General features: G+C 37.7%; 6 protein-coding genes across 8 annotated transcripts; 3 read left to right on the top strand and 3 right to left on the bottom strand.

Moving 5' to 3' along the window:
* The first annotated feature begins 220 nt into the window (after nucleotides 1-220).
* LOC133842242 (alpha-soluble NSF attachment protein) lies at nucleotides 221-2,042 on the top strand. The gene is made up of 4 exons (XM_062275277.1): nucleotides 221-509; nucleotides 1,047-1,362; nucleotides 1,428-1,748; nucleotides 1,811-2,042. Exons 1-4 carry the CDS (start codon nucleotides 418-420, stop codon nucleotides 1,958-1,960), a joined length of 879 nt encoding a protein of 292 aa, XP_062131261.1. The 5' UTR covers nucleotides 221-417; the 3' UTR covers nucleotides 1,961-2,042.
* A 2,154-nt stretch (nucleotides 2,043-4,196) lies between these two features.
* On the top strand, nucleotides 4,197-7,005 carry LOC133842226 (serine protease inhibitor 77Ba). Of its 2 annotated transcripts, none has more exons than XM_062275253.1 (6): nucleotides 4,197-4,312; nucleotides 4,765-4,820; nucleotides 5,372-5,789; nucleotides 5,849-6,119; nucleotides 6,182-6,550; nucleotides 6,611-7,005. In XM_062275253.1, exons 2-6 carry the CDS (start codon nucleotides 4,808-4,810, stop codon nucleotides 6,875-6,877), a joined length of 1,338 nt encoding a protein of 445 aa, XP_062131237.1. In that variant the 5' UTR covers nucleotides 4,197-4,312; nucleotides 4,765-4,807; the 3' UTR covers nucleotides 6,878-7,005. The 2 variants fall into 2 exon arrangements, with proteins under 2 accessions (XP_062131237.1, XP_062131238.1); XM_062275254.1 differs by lacking the exon at nucleotides 4,197-4,312 and adding an exon at nucleotides 4,451-4,602.
* LOC133842225 (retinoblastoma-binding protein 5 homolog) lies at nucleotides 6,291-9,607 on the bottom strand. Its single transcript, XM_062275252.1, has 7 exons — nucleotides 9,457-9,607; nucleotides 9,180-9,400; nucleotides 8,911-9,117; nucleotides 7,965-8,146; nucleotides 7,786-7,905; nucleotides 7,095-7,720; nucleotides 6,291-7,039 (listed from the first exon to the last, which is right to left on the bottom strand). The coding sequence occupies exons 1-7, from the start codon at nucleotides 9,473-9,475 to the stop codon at nucleotides 6,951-6,953; spliced, it is 1,464 nt and encodes a 487-aa protein (XP_062131236.1). The 5' UTR covers nucleotides 9,476-9,607; the 3' UTR covers nucleotides 6,291-6,950.
* Nucleotides 9,608-9,667: 60 nt separating this feature from the next.
* On the bottom strand, nucleotides 9,668-10,629 carry LOC133842236 (E3 SUMO-protein ligase NSE2-like). The gene is made up of 2 exons (XM_062275271.1): nucleotides 10,443-10,629; nucleotides 9,668-10,372 (listed from the first exon to the last, which is right to left on the bottom strand). Exons 1-2 carry the CDS (start codon nucleotides 10,519-10,521, stop codon nucleotides 9,795-9,797), a joined length of 657 nt encoding a protein of 218 aa, XP_062131255.1. The 5' UTR covers nucleotides 10,522-10,629; the 3' UTR covers nucleotides 9,668-9,794.
* A 285-nt stretch (nucleotides 10,630-10,914) lies between these two features.
* On the top strand, nucleotides 10,915-17,014 carry LOC133842227 (eukaryotic peptide chain release factor subunit 1). Of its 2 annotated transcripts, none has more exons than XM_062275256.1 (8): nucleotides 10,915-11,025; nucleotides 11,740-11,936; nucleotides 13,118-13,293; nucleotides 13,364-13,833; nucleotides 13,916-14,071; nucleotides 14,133-14,330; nucleotides 14,391-14,538; nucleotides 14,764-15,538. In XM_062275256.1, exons 2-8 carry the CDS (start codon nucleotides 11,851-11,853, stop codon nucleotides 14,841-14,843), a joined length of 1,314 nt encoding a protein of 437 aa, XP_062131240.1. In that variant the 5' UTR covers nucleotides 10,915-11,025; nucleotides 11,740-11,850; the 3' UTR covers nucleotides 14,844-15,538. The 2 variants fall into 2 exon arrangements, with proteins under 2 accessions (XP_062131240.1, XP_062131239.1); XM_062275255.1 differs by lacking the exon at nucleotides 14,764-15,538 and adding an exon at nucleotides 16,590-17,014 and having other exon boundaries at nucleotides 10,916-11,025.
* LOC133842223 (cysteine sulfinic acid decarboxylase) lies at nucleotides 16,998-19,826 on the bottom strand. Its single transcript, XM_062275247.1, is given in 5 exon segments — nucleotides 16,998-17,273; nucleotides 17,339-18,286; nucleotides 18,288-18,312; nucleotides 18,372-18,559; nucleotides 19,588-19,826. Coding segments are annotated over 5 exon segments (1,524 nt in total). The 5' UTR covers nucleotides 19,762-19,826; the 3' UTR covers nucleotides 16,998-17,084.
* Nucleotides 19,827-20,054: the final 228 nt, after the last annotated feature.

Here is a 20,054-nt window from a genome sequence, read left to right as displayed (position 1 = left end):
TATTTAGAATATTTTTCGAACTGGGTAATCGAGTTATACGAATCGAAATACGTTAATTCAATGCACTCAGCTGATCACGCTGTTACAAGTCAATTTGTATAACACGTAAAACAAATTAATTGCATAGGTAAACTTTAAATTAGCATACTTCGTTTGTCACGTCAATTAAATAAAATCAACGTGTACAACAATTTAAATATGTTTACCAATTTAGTATTTTAGTTAGTAAAGAGGCAATTTGGGTTAATACTAGATGTAGACTTGGTCACACTATTACACATTTTCGTATTGATTTTATTTGCTGAAAAGTCCAAGACAAAAAGTTGCGGAATACACAATTAAAGAGTCATTAAAGGCGTTTGGAATTTGTTGCATCTAAATGCAACTTAGTGTACAAAAAAAGCCAAACTTGCAAACATGGGCGACAATGAGCAAAAGGCCCTTCAGCTTATGGCTGAGGCTGAGAAGAAGCTGACACAACAGAAGGGTTTTCTAGGCTCACTTTTTGGGTGAGTAATAATTTCAATATTATTGCAAATATTATTGTTGTTGCACAGAAGTACTCGAAAACTTGAGTTAACAGGCTTTATTGAAAACACATGTTTGTGCAACTACGCACTATCTTATATATGCACTGAGTTCATATTCTTATTTACGTGGTCTCTATAGAGAAAGCTGTAACATCCCCCATACAATGACCCCCTCTGTTGTTGCTGTTGTTGTTGGTATACCATTGTAGATGAAATGATATTTATTATTTAAAACGAACGTGTGTCAGTAGTCCTCTTTGTGGTTTGGTTTCTCAACCTACAATAACAACAATGTCATAGTTCGTTATCATAAATAAATAAGTTAGTAATTGACTTGGTTGGACCCTAACAATTTAACAACAAATTTAATCGTTTAGTCAATAATCAGTAGCCAAATTTTGTAATCAATAATCAGCAGTAGTCTTGATAAGTCATTCGCAAGACAGTCGTACGTACTACCCCACCTTCGATACACTTAATAATCGATAAACTTTGTTGCATTTTATAACACTGCAGTGGCTCGAACAAGATCGAAGATGCCATCGAGTGCTACCAGCGGGCTGGAAACATGTTCAAGATGTCCAAGAACTGGACTAAAGCAGGCGAGTGCTTCTGTGAGGCAGCCACGCTCCATGCACGCGCTGGCAGTCGCCACGATGCTGGCACCTGCTACGTGGATGCCTCAAACTGTTACAAAAAGGTGGATGTTGAGAGCGCAGTCAACTGTTTGATGAAGTCCATTGATATCTACACCGATATGGGACGCTTTACCATGGCTGCCAAGCATCATCAAAGCATTGCGGAAATGTACGAGAGCGAGCCCAGCACACTGGTTAGAAAGTCGCATTATTTAAAAATGATATAACATTGATTACCGATGACATATTGCATTTTTAGGCCATGTCAATTCAGCACTATGAACAGGCAGCTGACTATTTCAAGGGTGAAGAGTCTGTTAGCTCGGCCAACAAGTGCATGTTGAAGGTTGCTCAATACGCTGCCCAGCTGGAGGATTATGAGAAAGCAATATCCATATACGAGCAGGTGGCTGCCTCCTCCCTGGAGAGTTCGCTGCTCAAGTACAGCGCCAAGGAGTACTTCTTCCGCGCTGCTCTCTGTCATCTGAGCGTGGATTTGTTGAATGCGCAGCACGCCATTGAGAAGTATGCGCAACAATATCCAGCATTCCAGGATTCCCGAGAGTTCAAGCTAATCAAGGTAAACTACTTAAAAAGTAAATAGACCATTTATATGCACTAACACATTGTTTCTTCTTTCAGGTGTTGTGCGAGCATCTTGAGGAGCAGAACATCGAGGGCTTCACAGAGGCAGTTAAGGATTATGATAGTATCTCACGCTTGGATCAGTGGTACACAACTATCTTGCTACGAATTAAAAAGGCCGCCGATGAGGATCCAGACTTGCGATAAACAATTTAAACACTCTATTAACGCATATAAATACATACCTATATAACTAATTAAATGCTTTTTTCAGTTACAAAAAAAACAATCTATATATAAATATTAATTAAATATATCTACATATATGAAAACGACATAAACTCAATAACGAAAGTCAAGTGAAGAGCACTTTAATTCAACATACTAACAACTATTTTAACGTAACATAATTAAACACTCAATATGCTCAGCACCATTTTTGAAACTGAAATCGAAGATATTTTGACCTCTCACTTTGCCCCCAAACTGCAATTAAACTAGCAATATTGGAATTGTTATTAAAATGTTATAGTGTTTATATCATTTTGTTTTGTAATATGTTACTCTTACAAACATAAATAACTTACAATGCAAGAATCGTTAAATAATTTGCAACACAAATTAATTACATTATGAGATTTGTGTTTGTTTTTTGTTAAGTTTTTTCTTCAAACCTTAGCCAAATTGTCAATTGACAGCGAGTAGAGATCTGAATTTCGCATTTCTATGATTAACAAAATAACTGAAAAACTCAACGATTGCACCTAATCAAAGAAAAGACACATTATGTAAATCTTCAAAAACAAATACATACATGAATTAAGTACATGATAAAAGTAACTACGGAAAAACGGAAATATTTGAATCGTATGTAGTTATTGAATCTCAAATTCAATAACAAGATAAAGAAAACTCAAAATTACGAAAGATTGTTAGTAAAAACATATGAATATTTAAAGGCAAAAAAGTAAAAAGCATATTTAAATTACACAAACAATTAACCAAGCAAATTCCTTAGCATATTTTGAGGGTCGCAGTTGAAATATTTGAAAATTCCATCTCAGAAAATATCAATATTGGGTTAATCCAAAAGTATATTTAAATAAAAAAAAATAATACAAATTTTAAAATGTTTCGGTGTGTAGTAGAGATTCAAAAGATCGTTTAATAAATAAAATAGTTTGGATTAAACATTTAACACTTATGGTATATGGATTATCTAATTGCAGTTGTTCTTAATTGCAAAAATAGCATACTTACTATCGATATATAAAGCCCATTACACAATGTTATAAATACAAAAGTAATTGACGAAAGATTGGAAAGTAAAAGTGCTTTTTAAAAAATAAAACACGAATAAAAACTTGATTCTTTCGCATTGTTATTATGGCTGCTATATAAATATGAAAAAGTGGCCCAATCCTGCCAGATTTCCATATAAAATATGCTTAGAACATCTATGTATGTATGTACCAACGATTGCAAATACATATTTGTTTATGATATAAGCACCTAAATAAAGATAATATATGAATACTTTATTCGCCTCTAATCAGCGAACTTCCAAAATGAATTTACTTTCATTTCAATTATTTGCGTATACTTAATTTTTTATTGCAAGCAAATTATAGAGAAGTCTTTGAAATCTAAAGTATTATAAGCTACATTCTACATTTTTATTTTTAAATTTTATAGTTATCATCATTCATTTCTGATATGTACTTTGCGGTTATTAATTGTATTTTTAATTGACTAATTATTGCAAAGGAATATTTTACAACATTCTGACAGATCTTTTTAATGTAGCTGTTAATTGAAATTTCCCACAGCAAACTAGAGATTACATCAGTTTCAGCAATAAGCAAAAATCTTTAATTACATAGTTGTAAGAATAGAAATTTATCGCTCTAATTCTAATCGAATAGAAATGCTCAATTTATTTATTATATATTATTTATACTTAATGGATTACCTTGTTGTGGAGCAACAATGCAGCGTGACTAAGTGATCAGGATATGCAGCTGTTTTTTATTGATAAACGTAAACGGGTTTTTAATTTCATTCAAGTTTGCATTGACTAGTGGCAGAAGCGTCACAACTGAAGTTTATCAACTATATAGTACGTAGTTGGTAATTAGTAGCAGCTAATCTAGGTTCACATCTCAAATGACAACAGAGCTTTGTTCTCACGCAACATTTCTCTCGCGCTCTCTTTCTCGCTCTTGTATGGATTACACTAGCATGCATGTTTTGTGTACCAATATATTGGCATAAATGTACTATTATGCTACCAAAGTGTACCCAATATACCGAAAGTGCACATAGAATGTACCTTACAAATGTACCGCTTTTGTTATAAAAGTACAGAGTATGATAATCTTGTATATGCGTGTGAGTGTGAGTCTGAGCTTGAGCTCGCGCGTTTGTGTGTGTGTGTGTGTGTGAGTGAGTGAGTGTATTTATCAGCATGTGCCTGTGTCTGGTCTAAGGCCAATGCCAGTTGCTCCGTCGTTCTCCGCGAGTTAAGCACGGCTTGGCTCTTGACTCCTCAACACTGAAGTAATAATAATAAAAAAAAAGCTTTACCACACGCATCCCATCAGCTTTAGTATCAAATCGAAGCAAATAATCACATAAATAGCATTATATAAACAAACGGAAAACCCAGCCAAGTATCGCAAATACCATATACACTTGATATATTCATAATTAAATAAATATACACATGCAAGTCTCTGTACATTATACTTTGTATATACATATGTATATCGCTGTGAATTTCATTGCATTCCGGTTTTTGGATTAATCAACAAATCGACAAAATCAACAACAACAATCATATGTGCGACGTCAGTGCCTACTTTAAATTCAAAACATCACAAAAATCCCAATCAAAAGAAAAATCCAATATATAAATATTACGTTCTCTTTTCTGCACATTATTTTCAATTATTATCATATTATGATAATTTACACAAATCTCAAAAAGTAACAAATCTCTCTTTTTGTAGAATTCAAGCGGTTACTCAATCCCAGTGAAAAAAAAACCGCAAAATGCGTATATCAGGTAAACACAAAAAAAAACCCAATTATTTGTTAACTTAAGATTATCTGTTCATTTTCTGCGAATTTGTTTGTTATAGCTAATGTATATGTAATTGTAACGGTTATTCCTGAATTTAGAAAATTAAACTGAGCTATAACCCAACGAATTTCACGCTATCTCTACTCGTAGTTTTGTCTGATAAGGTGCATCTAGTTGTTTTGAATAATAATATGTAAGCATCTAAAAGATAGATTAGCATAGTTCTTGTGGAACTAAACGAAATTGCCTTCCTCAATAATTCACAATTTCCGTAAATTCGATTTTAAAATACATATAAAGAAAGTAAAAAACAATGAGACACGATCTTAAAACGTCACAAAGAAAACTTTTCATATACACATATGGGTGATTCATTCCAGTTCGGTTAAAATTATTGGTTAAACAATCGAGAATGTGAATAGGATTTTTAAATGAGATATCTGTGGGATTTAAATTTATACTATTTTTCCTACATGGGCTAGTTATAAGATCTCAATGCTTGCAGAAATCATTGATCATATTTATAATTTCAGCCAACATGTCTCTCCTATTTGGTGGCTCGCTGTTGCTGGCAATGCTCTGCTTGAGCCAACAACAAGCCCCTCAGCTCTCAGTGGGCAGTCCTCTCGAGGCATTGACGCCACAGACCGCATTCAGTAAGAGCAACGATCCTATGCAGTCGCTGCGTAGCAGCTTCAACGATGATACACTGCGGAGTATTGCTCAAGGAGCACAGGAATTTGGATTAGATTTGCTGAATCGCATTGCTGTGGTCGTCGAACAGGCGAACAGGGACTTTATGATATCGCCATTCTCGGTATGGTCGCTGCTCATCTTGCTGTTCGAGGCAGGCGATGGTCGAACTTACGAACAACTGCGTCAGGGACTGCGTATCAATGTGAGTCCTGAGGAACTGCGTTCTGTCTACCGGGTGTGGAGTTCTTACTTGAAGTAAGTGAATTTAAAATATATAATCCAAATGGATAGTTTAACATGTCCTTCTTTAACAGTGGGAAGACCACCACCATTGAGGTTGCATCGTTGCAAGTGCTTTACGTAGATACGAGTTCGCCGGTGAAGAGTAGCTATCGCGATGTCGTGCAGAACTATGGCGTACAGCCCGAGGAGGTGGATTTCTATGCCCGTGAAACGGTTCAACTCATCAATGATGCAGCCAATCGCACGACTCGTGGCCTCATCCCCTATACAGTGTTGCCGCAGCAGATCTATGGCGCCAAGATGTTTATGATGTCGACGCTCTTCTTCAAGGGCCAATGGAAGGTGAAACAAAACGCAGCTGCTACTGTGATGGCCAATGCCTAACATTCAATTTATCTCTACAGTTCCCCTTCAATGAGTCGCGCACGCGTGTAGAAAACTTCTATGATGAGAGCGGCGGTGTTGTCGGCCAGGTGCCAATGATGGTGCAGGAGGGCAATTTCGCCTATGTGACCAACATTCAAGGCCTGGATGGTTATGTGCTTGAGCTGCCATACGGTACACAGGATCGTCTGTCCATGATTGTTGTGCTCCCGAAGCGTGGCTTCAAGTTAAGCGACATCTCTGCCAATCTGAAGAATCTGGGTCTGGCACCGATTCTGCAACGCATTGCCAAGTTTAGACGCGAGGCTAGCGAAGACAACGAAGTGGAGGTGCTGCTGCCCAAGTTTACCACGCAAACAGACTTCAACTTGAAGCAAATTCTCACAGAGGTGCGTGGAATACATGAAGGACCATATAAATGTCCACTAAATGCTTGTTACATATTCCAGATGGGCATACGTGACGTTTTCGATCAGAAGGACTCCAATCTCAGTCGTATGGCCGAAGGTTTGTACACCTCATACTGTGTGCATGCCACCAAGATCATTGTAGATGAACAGGGCACCACGGCCGCAGCTGTAACTTCGGCTGTGCTGTCCAACAAAGCATCGCCACCAAAATTCCAGCTGGATAGACCATTCCAATACATGATCGTGGAGAAGTCGACGAGTCTGCTGCTCTTTGCCGGTCAAGTGAGGAATCCGAGTAGGACTTAAGCGCGATTTATTAAATGTCATAACTTAAATTGTAATTAATAAAAATAATTGAAGCGACGCCAGCTAGCCAAGCTCATTTCTTGGCTCGGCCCGCTGCCTTTTTGCCACCAATTGGCTGTTGTTTGTCTTTGCTGGCTTTGCTAGAGATGAGCGGGTGAGTTTCTGTGGAAAACAAAGATTACTCTACGATTCCTAGTTGAGCGTTTCATTCACTTACCATCGGTGGGCGCGTCAGGTAAACTGACATCATAGTGCTGCAAACGTCTTCGCTTGGTGGCCATAATATCATCTTCATAATCACGCGACTCGTTGCCCAACAAATTTGCATTGGGCTCGAGATTATCTTGCGCCGACCAATCCTCGGGATCCTCCACCTCTGGTGCCATGGGTAAGAATTGCAAAGCATTCTCATCTTCGCCCTCCTCGTCAGAAGAGCAAAATGCTGCCACGGGTTCCACTTTTTGTACATCAACTTCGATCTCCTCGTCCTGTTGCGCATCGGCATTCAAGTCCACTGATTTGTCTTCATCCGCAATATCAAATTCGGATTCACGCTCCTCGTATTCCACATTCTCGTCCAGCTCTTTGAAGTCGGGCGCAAATGCCGACCAGTTTTCCACTTGATTTTGTGCCCAAATCGAAACCAAGCCTGAACTAATACTGGCTATAATAGGACGCACCGGATGCCAGACAACGTCTAGCAGCAGCTCTCCCTTTGTACCGTGCAGAATCTTGACAAGATTGCCAATGGATTTTTCCCAAATGTAGAGCGCATGTTGCCGTGCGCTGCCTGCACAAATGTATTCTCCGTCTCCAGAGAAACAGCATTTTTTCCACGTGGTTCTGCAAAGTATCATTGATCATTAATTGAATGAGTGAGGGCGAATAAAGTGAGGTTGTAAACTTACTTGTTGACCAAATCCTGCAACTTTTGTATGGGCTCCGGCTCGCCATCCTTGCCAAGCGCAATGATCTCCTTTGAGTCATAGACGCGGATCACACGATCGGAGGTATTTATAAGGAAGGCACTAAATGAATGAAAAATCGTTAAAGAAGATGCACAGGATGTTTTGTGTAAGTCACCTACTCTCCTCGCCTGGCAAATTCAATGCTTTTAACTGCCGTTGCACTTGAAGTACCAACGATAATACGAAAACTGGCAACCACTTCAAATGTCTCCACGTCCAGCACTAGAATCTTGCCCTTGGCATTGCCAGTGTAAATGTGTTTGCCACGCCGATCAAATGACGCCACTATATTGAGATCTCCCTGTCAAGGAAATGTCAATTAAGATTATTGGAAAACAATAAAAACAAGTAAAAAGCTACAGTCGAGTGTACTCGACTGTGAGATACCCACTACCCATTTTGAATAAAAGAAATATATATTGCGGTATTTTCTCAAAATATACCGAATATATTGGAAAATTACTAAAAATATACCGAATGGTATATTTGGTATATCGACATAGTACCGCATTCAAAATATACCATAGACGGCACAATATACCAGATTGTCAGCCAAAGCAACTCCTAGTAAGTAGACGTTTTTGCCCATACAAAAGTATTTCTTTAATAACTTCGACAATTTTTATCTGATCGCAACCAAATTTTTAGAAATCATAACTACTATAGTAGTTATTATATATACCAAAATTCGGAACTCTAGCTTTAAAATTACGCTTGTTATTCGATTTTTTGATTTACGGGGGCGGAAGTGGGCGTGGCAAAATTTGAAACAAACTTGATCTGCGTGCAAACATAACAAATGCTGTCGAAAAAAATTATAGCTCTATCTCTTATAGTCTCTGAGATCCAGTGTTTCATACGGACAGACACACAGACGGACAGACGGACATGGCTATATCGTCTCGGCTGTTGACGCTGATCAAGAATATATATACTTTATAGGGTCGGAGATGCCTCGTTCTTCCTGTTACATACATTTCCTGCCGGCACAAAGTTATAATACCCTTCTACCCTATGGGTAGCGGGTATAAAATCAAAAAATAGATCACTTTAAGTTTATCGTACATCAGAATCCAGGGGAAGACATCGATGTGAGCCGCCAATCTTGACCAGCACGGCGGCATAACGCATAGGACAGACCAACAGTCTACTATCGTTACGTGGATCGAATTGCACCTTGAGTACCGGTGAGGGAAAGCGATATTTATGCTCCAGTTCGCCGGTCAGCACATCCCAAATGCAAACATTATTGTCTGTTGATGCCGAAAGTAGCTAGAATGGGAATTAGAATTGAAGTTTACTGCGATAAGATGGTTAAGAAGTAGCTGCATTACCTTATGACCATTTCTCGTCCAACTGAGACTGCACACAGGATGAACATGTGCTGAAATTATTTTGGCAATGCCGCGCGTTAGGAAATCCCAAATAACAATCCGGCCATCGTTGCAGCCGACGGCCAGCAAGGTGCCGTATTTGTTGAAGGCGCAGGTCACGGCCAGGGATATGCAATCCAGGGAGCCATCGAACTCCTCGGGGTAGTTTTGGCCGAAGGACTCTTGTTATTAAGAACATTATAAATCGGTTTACATCAAATTAAAGCGCAAAACTTACCTAGCAATTCCAAATTCATTTTTGGGTTTCTTCTTTTTAAATTGCCATTCACTGTAACAAGCAAAAAAATCGATAGCAAGGATTTTTCGATTATTTTGTGAAAGAGTAATTGTTAAATTTATTTCACGTTCCACATCACCAAAAAATTCAAATTTTCTCGGTTTTTTTAGTTTATTTCATATGTTACAGTTGCCCCATGTAAAATCCCACAATTAAAAAATTGTCTTTTCACATGTGCGAGCATGAAGGGACAATCATTTAGAGGCATATATTTTATTTTTAATACAACAACAGGCGCGTATGTTTAAAGTATGTTTACAACCACATGATGATGTTCATTAATTGTCATCATTAGTAACCTCGTCACCCTGCTGGGCTTTATAAGTGTGAATCCTTTTTTTCAATGCTTCATTGGAAACCAGATGATTGGGTTGAACGAAAATTTTACTGACACAGCCAACAATTGGACACTTTACACTCAAATTATCCTTTATGGCCGCCATCACCGAATCTCGATCATAATGATGTCCGCATTTTGTGTTGCGCACGGGATTCAACATTAAACCTTTCGTCCATGGATCATACATGGAACAAACATTGGTATCGTCTTCCACAATTTCTGTATCATCATCGGCATTGGAAGTGCTTGAACAATTCAACATTTCTTGTTTAAAATCCGCAAACTCTGACAACAATTTAACGGTCATGCTTTTTTCGTCTTCGGTTTTTTGAAATTCCTTATATTTCGCTTCGAATTCTTCCAACGAATGGCTTTCGTTGTTAATTTTACGCAAAGCAGTATCCAAACGTTTTTGTCTCGTTTTTAGTCCAATTAATGCTTCTCCCATCTCCAGGCGTTCTTTTTCGATTTCATCATTGAACTTCTTCATTATATCACGAAATTCTTCTTTGCTGCCTTCATTAACAAGAAAAAGCAAGATAAGTTACAAATGGCAAAATATTTTCAAACTTAACTTGTGTCTTACTATTTTCGAATGTCCTCATCAAATGCGCGTTTTCAATAAGCGTCTTTTTGACGCTATCAACTTCGTTACTAAAATTCATTTTGAGAATTCAGAACATTTATAAAACGACAGCGGCAATACTAAGTTTTTTCAGCAAAAGTTTTGCTGAGTTTGCTATTGAGCAAAGCGCCAGAGTAAAATTTTATTTTACAACTTCAGAAGTGCCGATATATCGATGTTTTCTTTCCCAAAAAAGTTACTCTGAAAAATACCATAAGTATTTATTATTTAGTATTTTCACTTATTTGAAAAAAAATGCAGTACTCATTTCAGCGAGAACACTTGAATGCCGTAATAAAAATTTGCTTCTGGTAGCATAAATTAAATTTCACAATTTCTTAAAAATATCGGAATTCATTCTATGTAAAATGTATTTAATAACAAATAAATTTATTAACGTTATCAAAATCGATTTTGCCATTAACAAATCGATGTCCAAAATAAGTGATACATCGATAGTGCCGTCGATGTTTCTCCGCTTCTAGTAAATTGCTCTTTTTAACATTCGGTCACACTAGATCCGAGTGGGTTTTGTGCGCACGTTGTACGTAAAAGTTTTATAAATCGATAAAAAGTGTTCAAAACTCATTAGAATATAGAAAATCATTGCACCAAAATCTTTGACAAAGTGTACTGTCTCGAATAATACAAAAATTTGGTTATATTTGGCATTTTGTATCTGCTTGCGAAATGATTTTAGTGTCGACGTCACCTTTGGAGCCCCGCTCCCGCTGGTCTTTCACTCTCGCTCGCGTTCATTCTTCAACTCTCATTTTTGCTCATTCTCTCTCGCTCTCGCTTTAAGTGTAAAGTGAAATAATATGTTTGATTTTCAACTCAAGTTTGAAATATCTTTTATTTGCTGTTCCGAATTAAAAACACATCGTAAACAGTTGCTCTTTCGTTTCGTGCTATTTTCCAAAATTTACAACAGCCACGACTTTCTTTCACATTTAATAGCCAAGCGAATTGCTGTTGCTTTTTCGTCACAGCGCTTTCTTTAATTTTACTCACATACACAACATTTACATATACACATATTTATGTTTTGTATGTAATTACTTTTTTGTAGTGTATTCATCGCCAACCACGTTAAAAGGAAGAACGTGAATGTGAATACAACAAAAACACAAAATCAAAAGCCAAAAACAGAGAATAATACAAATAAATATATATCAATAATCCTAAATCGTAAAATATATATATAAGAAAAAAGAACTTCATTACATTTCCATTTCCCCTCCTCCTCCTCTGGCAGTGCATGTTAAACGAGAGCTGCCGTCGTCGTCTCAGTGTCGTCGTACTACAAAAACCCCAATTTGCACAAAGGGTCCCCCCTGTGAAAATAAATAGCAATAAATAAGCAAAGATGTCTGGCGAGGAAACGTCTGCTGATCGCAATGTCGAAATATGGAAAATAAAGAAGCTGATCAAAAGCCTGGAAATGGCACGTGGGTGAGTAAAATTATTATATATATACATATAACATCGTATAACGCATTTATTTTGTCAACTCAATTTGTTTCCCTTGTTTTGGGGGAAAATTTCATTTCGTTTGTACACGCGAAACATTGGTGAGGGAGATGGGGGCAGATTTTGTAGCGCGCCGTCGCTGTACAACACAAATTTGTGGCAATGGAGTGAGTTACAGAGTATATTGCACTCAGCCCTTGTTGCTTTATGTTGGCCATCAATTAGCGCACTTAATGTGCCAAAAGCATATGTATGTAGGTGCATTTACTTCGAGCCAAAGATTACAGATTGCTTATGCGTTTGCTGTTTTTTACGCCTGTCATTTCTCGTTTGAATTAGTTGCAAATGTCAGCGATTTGGTTTAAACCACTTCGATTCAAATAATGTGCGTGGCTCGTTGCTGTCGTTGGTAACAAAACAAAAAGCACACAGGCACCATGGTATTTGCTATGGCGTTGCCCCACACTCTCTCACAAACACACATAGTCCACACATACACACATTCATGTATGTCACTCTCAGCTGTGCGCTCTTCGTTTTTTCTGTTCTCTTTTTTATTTTGCACTACGAGAGAGCACAACACGTTTTCGTCGGGTTTTTTATCAGTTCAAACCAGACGCAACCAAACAGAGTAGTGAGTAATGCGTGAAGCCAATGCTAATGCTTTGTTGGCAACACACACATACATATCGCCAAAGACGTTGCTGCAATTCTTTGCTGTTTTAACAATGGAACTCCATTCCACGCTGTGTTGTTATGAAAAATACGGTTACATTTACATACGTGTGTGTACAAAATGTGTGCTCATTTCACAAGCATTCTCTCTTGCTCTCTATGAATACGCACTCTCAACTGTCCTGTATGGAATTATTATCTCGCTTCTGTAAAAAGGTCAAATTTGACATGTGTGAACCATAACAAATCGTATACACTGTGTACTTTGCTGCAATTTGCCATTCACAGTGGATCGTAGCCACCTGAGGCGGGTTTCGGGTCAGGTTGCGTGTTGTTTACGTTACTGTTACAGTTGAAATTCGATTTGTTTGTCTAACGACTTGCGATAATTATGAATCGTTAATCGGTCTACTCAAATTTGTTGAGACTTAAGTGGCGACAGTTTATTTATATTAACAAAATTTATTTCTTGATGATGTTTATTGCAGCAATGGAACCAGCATGATTTCATTGATTATTCCGCCTAAAGATCAAATCTCTCGCGTCAGCAAAATGTTGGCCGATGAATTTGGTACGGCCTCCAACATTAAGTCGCGTGTGAATCGCCTTTCCGTCCTGGGCGCTATCACATCGGTACAGCACAGACTTAAGTTATATACCAAAGGTACGTTCGCATTTGTAAATACCCAAAAATTGATCATTTAGTTAATTTACACTTGATTACCACTTTGCAGTGCCTCCCAATGGTTTGGTCATTTATTGCGGCACAATTGTCACAGAGGAGGGTAAGGAGAAGAAGGTGAACATTGATTTTGAACCCTTCAAGCCCATCAATACGTCATTGTATCTGTGCGACAACAAGTTCCATACGGAGGCACTCACTGCCCTGCTGGCCGATGACAATAAGTTCGGCTTCATTGTGATGGACGGTAACGGCGCTCTCTTCGGCACCCTCCAGGGCAATACACGCGAGGTGCTGCACAAATTCACTGTGGATCTGCCGAAGAAGCACGGACGTGGTGGTCAGTCTGCGCTTCGTTTCGCTCGTCTGCGTATGGAGAAGCGGCACAATTATGTGCGCAAGGTGGCCGAGGTGGCCACACAGCTCTTCATTACGAACGACAAGCCAAACATTGCTGGTCTCATTTTGGCTGGTAGTGCGGACTTCAAAACTGAGCTCAGTCAATCCGACATGTTTGATCCCGTAAGTGTCTCATCAATCTGATCAACCATAGATTCGATTATCTATCGTATCATCCCTAATGGCATTCTCTTTCAATCCACAGCGTCTACAAACAAAAGTTATCAAACTAGTGGATGTATCTTATGGCGGAGAGAACGGTTTCAATCAGGCCATCGAATTAGCCGCCGAATCGTTGCAGAATGTAAAGTTCATACAGGAAAAGAAACTTATTGGTCGCTACTTTGATGAAATTTCTCAGGTAAGTTGCTAAATTGTGAAGAGACAACAACGAACAACGAATGACATACAATTTCTTGCAGGATACTGGCAAATATTGTTTCGGCGTTGAGGATACTCTGCGAGCCTTGGAATTGGGCTCAGTGGAAACGTTGATTTGCTGGGAAAATCTGGATATACAACGCTATGTACTGAAGAATCATGCCAACTCGACGTCAACGACAGTATTACATTTGACGCCCGAGCAGGAGAAAGATAAGTCTCACTTCACGGACAAGGAGGTAATCCATTTCGCAAGCGAAGCATTTACTGCTTACTTATAAATATACATTCACTTGCAGAGCGGAGTTGAAATGGAATTAATCGAGTCTCAACCGCTCTTGGAATGGCTGGCGAACAACTACAAAATGTTTGGCGCTACCCTGGAGATCATTACGGATAAATCTCAGGAGGGCAGCCAGTTTGTGCGAGGTTTCGGTGGCATTGGCGGTAAGCACACAATTATTATAAACATTTAACAACTAATTGTATATACTAGTGCGAGTGTAAGCTACAAAATTAATTACGTATCTTTACTGTTTACATTCCTCTTCCTTCATGCTGCTTTTAAACGTAAACTCTAAATGTAACTTGGTCCACTTGACGTCGCTCCTTGTGCATAACCATCAAACTTACTTATAAATATATTTATTAAAATTCTATATGTATGTATAGGCATTTTGCGCTATAAAGTAGATTTCCAATCGCTTCAAGCCGATGAACCGCTGGAGGATGTTGATCTCGATGATTATTAAACAATAACACTGCAAAACAAACAAAAACAGAAAGCAAAATGAAACAAAAGAAAAACTTAAAGAAAAAGCATTCGCACTGCATAGATTTTCGGATCTCAATACACAATTCTTCGTTTTGATTTTCGTTAACATTTCATCAATTAATTTCCTGTGAATCGCCATAAATTGTTCAAAAATTGATAAGAACCAATTTACTTGCCGCAAAGGTTTTAAACAAATTTCAACTTAGCAGTTTATTATATACATAAAATAGATCTCCCCCACTCCATATCGTTTCGTATTTGATTGACTAGATTCGATTTTAGTGCTGTTCCAATTTGCATAACCATTAGGAGTTATTTGGAATATAAACCAATTTTAAATTTATCCCACATTTAGATTTCAAGCAAAATTGGGAACAGATCTGAATTGATTTTCAGTGTTTTTAATGCGATTTTCTTAATAAGATATACCACTTTAAGATGAATACTCTACTTACCTTTAGTCCCCCCAATGTTCACATTTGGTTGCATTCTAATAAATTATGAAACGATCCAAATCAGGCGTGTTCCTAATTCTCAATTGTCTTTCGAGAGTGTGAATGCGAAATTGAAAGCTGTTCCGGTTTTACGGAAATCGACTTTGTATTCAGTGTTCAGAAACAGTAGACAAAAAAACAAACAACCAAAAAAAAAAAAGGAACAACTATAAATAAAGTCAGTACTCTGGACAGCAATCCATTTCGATTCCCACGGAATTGGAATTTAGAACAAACCTGTTGTGTATCCTTGAACTACAAAAACATTAATTAGATGCGTCCGAGAGAGAGTCATAGATAAGAAATCAAAGCCATATACATACACTTACGTTTAAATATACTCATGTATATATATGCGTATAGCAGAAATGCTTTTAGATACAAACATAAAAATATATATATATATATATATATTTACTGATATTTAAATATAATTCGCGCAACACAAAAAAACAAAATGCAAATAAATTGAAGAAAAAAACAAATGTATTTACAACAAATTGAATGAGACGACAGCGTAAAAGTTAAAATTAAAGATTTCAACTGTCGACCTGCTCTGCTGACCTTTATGATTCTCGTTAAAAATAATTAACAAATAAAATAAAATAATAGATCGAACCGAAACTCTGTGGCATTAAGCAGATATATACTCGTATCTGACAGGCATTTAAAATATTTACATAGGCAATTTCTTTGTTTGCATTTCACACACAAATTCAAAGCGAAACACATTCTAAGTACACACAAACGAAAACCAAAAACAACAATTAAAACAAAAATGCGTAATAATAATAGATGAACAAACAAAACCTGAATAAAATGAATTAATAATATACACATCCCGATAACGTAAACTACAAAATACCGATTATTTTTCGGGGGTATTCCGAATTATAGATTAGATTACGATGCACTGAAACGCCCCCCCACACGGCTGCAGAACCGACAATTCGGATTGGAAACTTCACAAGAAAAAATTGATTGATTGGTTGATCCAGCCTCGATAACGCCAGTAATATTCCACCAATTATATTTATCAATTACAATACCTAGAACTCGTTATTATATACCACTTATGTGTTGTGCTATTCGTTATCGGCTTAATTTTTTTTTATTTCACACTTATTTCATTTATGCCTTTTTGCTTTGTATATTTAATTATTATTTGTAAAAGTTCTTATTCCTGTTGCCAACCGTTATATTCAATATATTTCATTTATTTTTCACAGGTTGCTTGCGCTACAAAGTGGATTTCCAGAGTATGCAACTTGATGAATTGGACAACGACTGCTTCGATTTGGATGACTACTAGATAATTTGCACAGTTGTAAAATCAGCAATCGAACGCAAAATTTCAAATCAAACTGTTCTGTTAAATCATATACAAAAACAAAAAAGAGAATTGAAGAGAGCAAATAGAATATTTTAATAATATTATTAAAGCAAGAGAAAAGAGAAAACACCTTAAAAAGTGCACACAATCCTTCTTCCATTTTAACGTTGTTGGCGAATAAAAAAATTATAAATTGCAAATATTCAATTAATTTTCCCCACATATATCATTAAAAAATTAAAACAAAAAAAGAATATACAAATGTTAAATCAAGAGAAAGCAACAAAATATACGACGGAAGCCGTTTTACGTGAAACAAAATAGCAGCATTTTTACTTTTATTGTATGACTAAGTATGAGACATTCGCATGTACTATGATTAATTCTCTAATTAATATTCGCAAAGTTCTCCAAGACGCTCGATTTCATCTAATATAAAATCTAATTCGCTTGCTTCCAAAACGGGGAAACATGTCAAGACCATGCGGAAGAAATTGCCCAGCTTGCGACTGCTTAGAGGAGTATATCCAACCATCAAGGTGCCGCTGTACGCCATCTGTTCCTTGATTTTTGGAGCAACCTTTTTAGGGATATAAATAAATATATAATTCGTGATTTGATGAAATAAATAAGACGATCTTTTACCGTATATAAGCGCGTCCACCATTCGGGAGTTTCTTCTTTGCTGCTTACGCGCAACGACTTGGGAATGTACCAAAAGGACACATTGGAGTATTCATGTTTATCCAGCACCAACCTAAAGCGATCCGGACGTTCGCGCAGCTTCTGCTCCAGCAAACGGGACATATCAATGGCATGATCAACCAAATGTCCGTATTGGGCATAACCACGAGCCTTCAACATCAGCCAGAACTTAAAGGAATCGATTTTACGTCCGCATTGGACACTCTTGTTGCCCGAGTCGTAGGAGACGTCATAGAACTTGTCCTGCTGAAACAGATAGTTGACCTCGATGCTATTGCAGCGTGTCAGCAAATCCGATTCCCGAGTGAGGAACAACGAGCACTGCAATGGGACACCAAGCGTCTTGTGCGGATTCCAAGCAAAGGAATCAGCGCGCTCTAGACCCGCTAACAGGGAGCGATACTTATGCGCCAGCAACGCCGAGCCACCTAGACAGGCATCCACATGCAACCAGAGGCCATGACGCTTTGCAATGTCTGCGAGGCCAGCAATGTCATCAAAGGCACCCAGCACCGTGGTGCCAGCTGTGGCATTGATGAAGAATGGCTCAGAGCCGTGTGACTTGGCTTCTTGGATCTTCAGCTCCAAGTCAGTGAGAGACATTTGCCCTTTGTCGTTGGTTAACACAGCAATGCAGTTGTCGGCCCCAAAGCCCAGCCAATGAGCGGCTTTCTTTACGCTGTAATGCGAGTCCTCAGAGGTGAAGATGGCCAGCGGACGCAGACCAAACATGCCGGTGCTCTTGACATCAGGATAACGCTTGTAGCGTGCCAGGACCAGACCATACATGTTGGAGGAGGAGCCACCAGGCGCAAAGATGCCATCGCCATTGATGTAACCAGCTAAACGGCAAACCGTTTTAATCACTTCCGTTTCAATCAAGCTAAAAAACAGGTGCCACCTCAAAAGTATAACTGGAAAAGGACTTAGTATTAGAGTTTTTATTGCAGTGGTATTAGAAAGAGGACATTACGTGCTGCTGTTTAAGGCCTCGGTGAGCCATGCTCCCGCCAAGCCAAAGGGATCCATTTGGCCAAAGAGCTGATTGTGAAAGCGGCCATGACAAGTCTTTAGGGAATACTTGATAACCTGCTGGCATATCTGCTCAATCTCAGGCAGAGTGTGCGTTTCCTTTTCGTTGATTGACAGGTCAAGCAGTTGCTGTAATTTAATCAATGGGAAATTTATAGTCAATGGGAAAATACGATTCTCAATTAAGCACACATGAACAATATACATATATAATATATTTTAATTAATATTTGTTTTCAAAAAATTTAACTTCATAACAAACATTCAAGATATCCAATTGTGGTGAAATTGTCACACACTAATTAAAATATTGTTCATTTTATTTTTAGAGTGTCTAATTATGAAATCACGCTTGATATAAGTATTTCTTATTCGATGAATAGGCAAAATTTGATACTAGCTGTTTTATCATACCTTACCCAACAATTTATATCAGATTGTGATGAAATTCTTAAAGATCAGCTAAAATATTTTCTTTTTTATTTTTTGCATTTTTTCTTGTTTCTAACTAAGCAATCACGCCTGCAATAAGTATTTGTATTTTGATGAATTAGCAAAATTTTAAACAACTTCATACACGTTGAGATAAAGGTGTTAATAAAGGACAAATAGCCAACAAAAAAAGACAATAAAATATAGACTATTTTGATGAATTGGCAAAATTTAAAATTAATTATATTATCATTCATATAGTGATGAAATTCTCCCAAACCAGTTAAAATGGTGTTCCTTTTCATCTCAGCATTTATTTAGCGTCTAACTACGAATTCACGCTTGCAATAAGTATTTTGATGAATTTGCAAAATTTTAAACTAGTTCATAAACTCTGGATATCTGGGTGTTAAAAAAAAGAGACGCCAAATTTACAGATGGATTTAATTGCTTACATACTAAGATTGAAAGAAAAGGAATTCCCTTTTGCTATCGGCCCTAAAGTTTATTCGGTCACCTTATAGAGACGGTATGATAATGTATCACCACAATGTGGAATGCTATGCTGGAAACCAATCGACATATATGTATAGAGATTACAGTAACCGGATCATAGAGCTGCATAATAAACTCTTCTAGTGCTGGCTTATCTGGGGGCTGTCACAGACGATTCGACGCGTTGTCTAGACTTTGTGGGGATGCGGAGGAATGAGAGGGCCACTCACCTTTAGTTCATTGGGTTGCTTGAATTCGATTAATTTTTCTTGCGACCATAAAGCAGGATCGGCACAGACTGATTCCTTTTGCTGTACAAGATTAAAGATGTTCTGCAGTATTTGCCAATCGTCCATTAACCTTTCCCGCAGTCCATCGACAATCGATCTATTATCACTCGCCATTTCACGATACTCGTATTTGTGGGCCAACCGTCGTGTCCAGCTGATGAAATTGGAATGAAAAGTGTTTTCGCCGTCGAGCTGTGTGATGTGGGTATTAAATGTTGTTCATTTAAGAGTTGTAAATTAATTCACACACACAAATGCACACATACATTGTCATATCTGCATGTCTATGAGCAGTTCGTGCGGGTACACCAGGCATTTCTAGGGTGAACCTTATCAAAACTACTTAACATTTATGATAGTAAACACTTGTTTTCTTTTTACACTCAATTACTATTCGAAGCGCATAC

Source organism: Drosophila sulfurigaster, chromosome 3 (genome assembly GCF_023558435.1).
Source record: "Drosophila sulfurigaster albostrigata strain 15112-1811.04 chromosome 3, ASM2355843v2, whole genome shotgun sequence".
In the NCBI taxonomy this organism is placed as follows: Eukaryota; Metazoa; Arthropoda; class Insecta; order Diptera; family Drosophilidae; genus Drosophila; species Drosophila sulfurigaster.
Note: the sequence above shows the minus strand (reverse complement) of the source record. Positions and strands in the feature narration are given on the sequence as shown.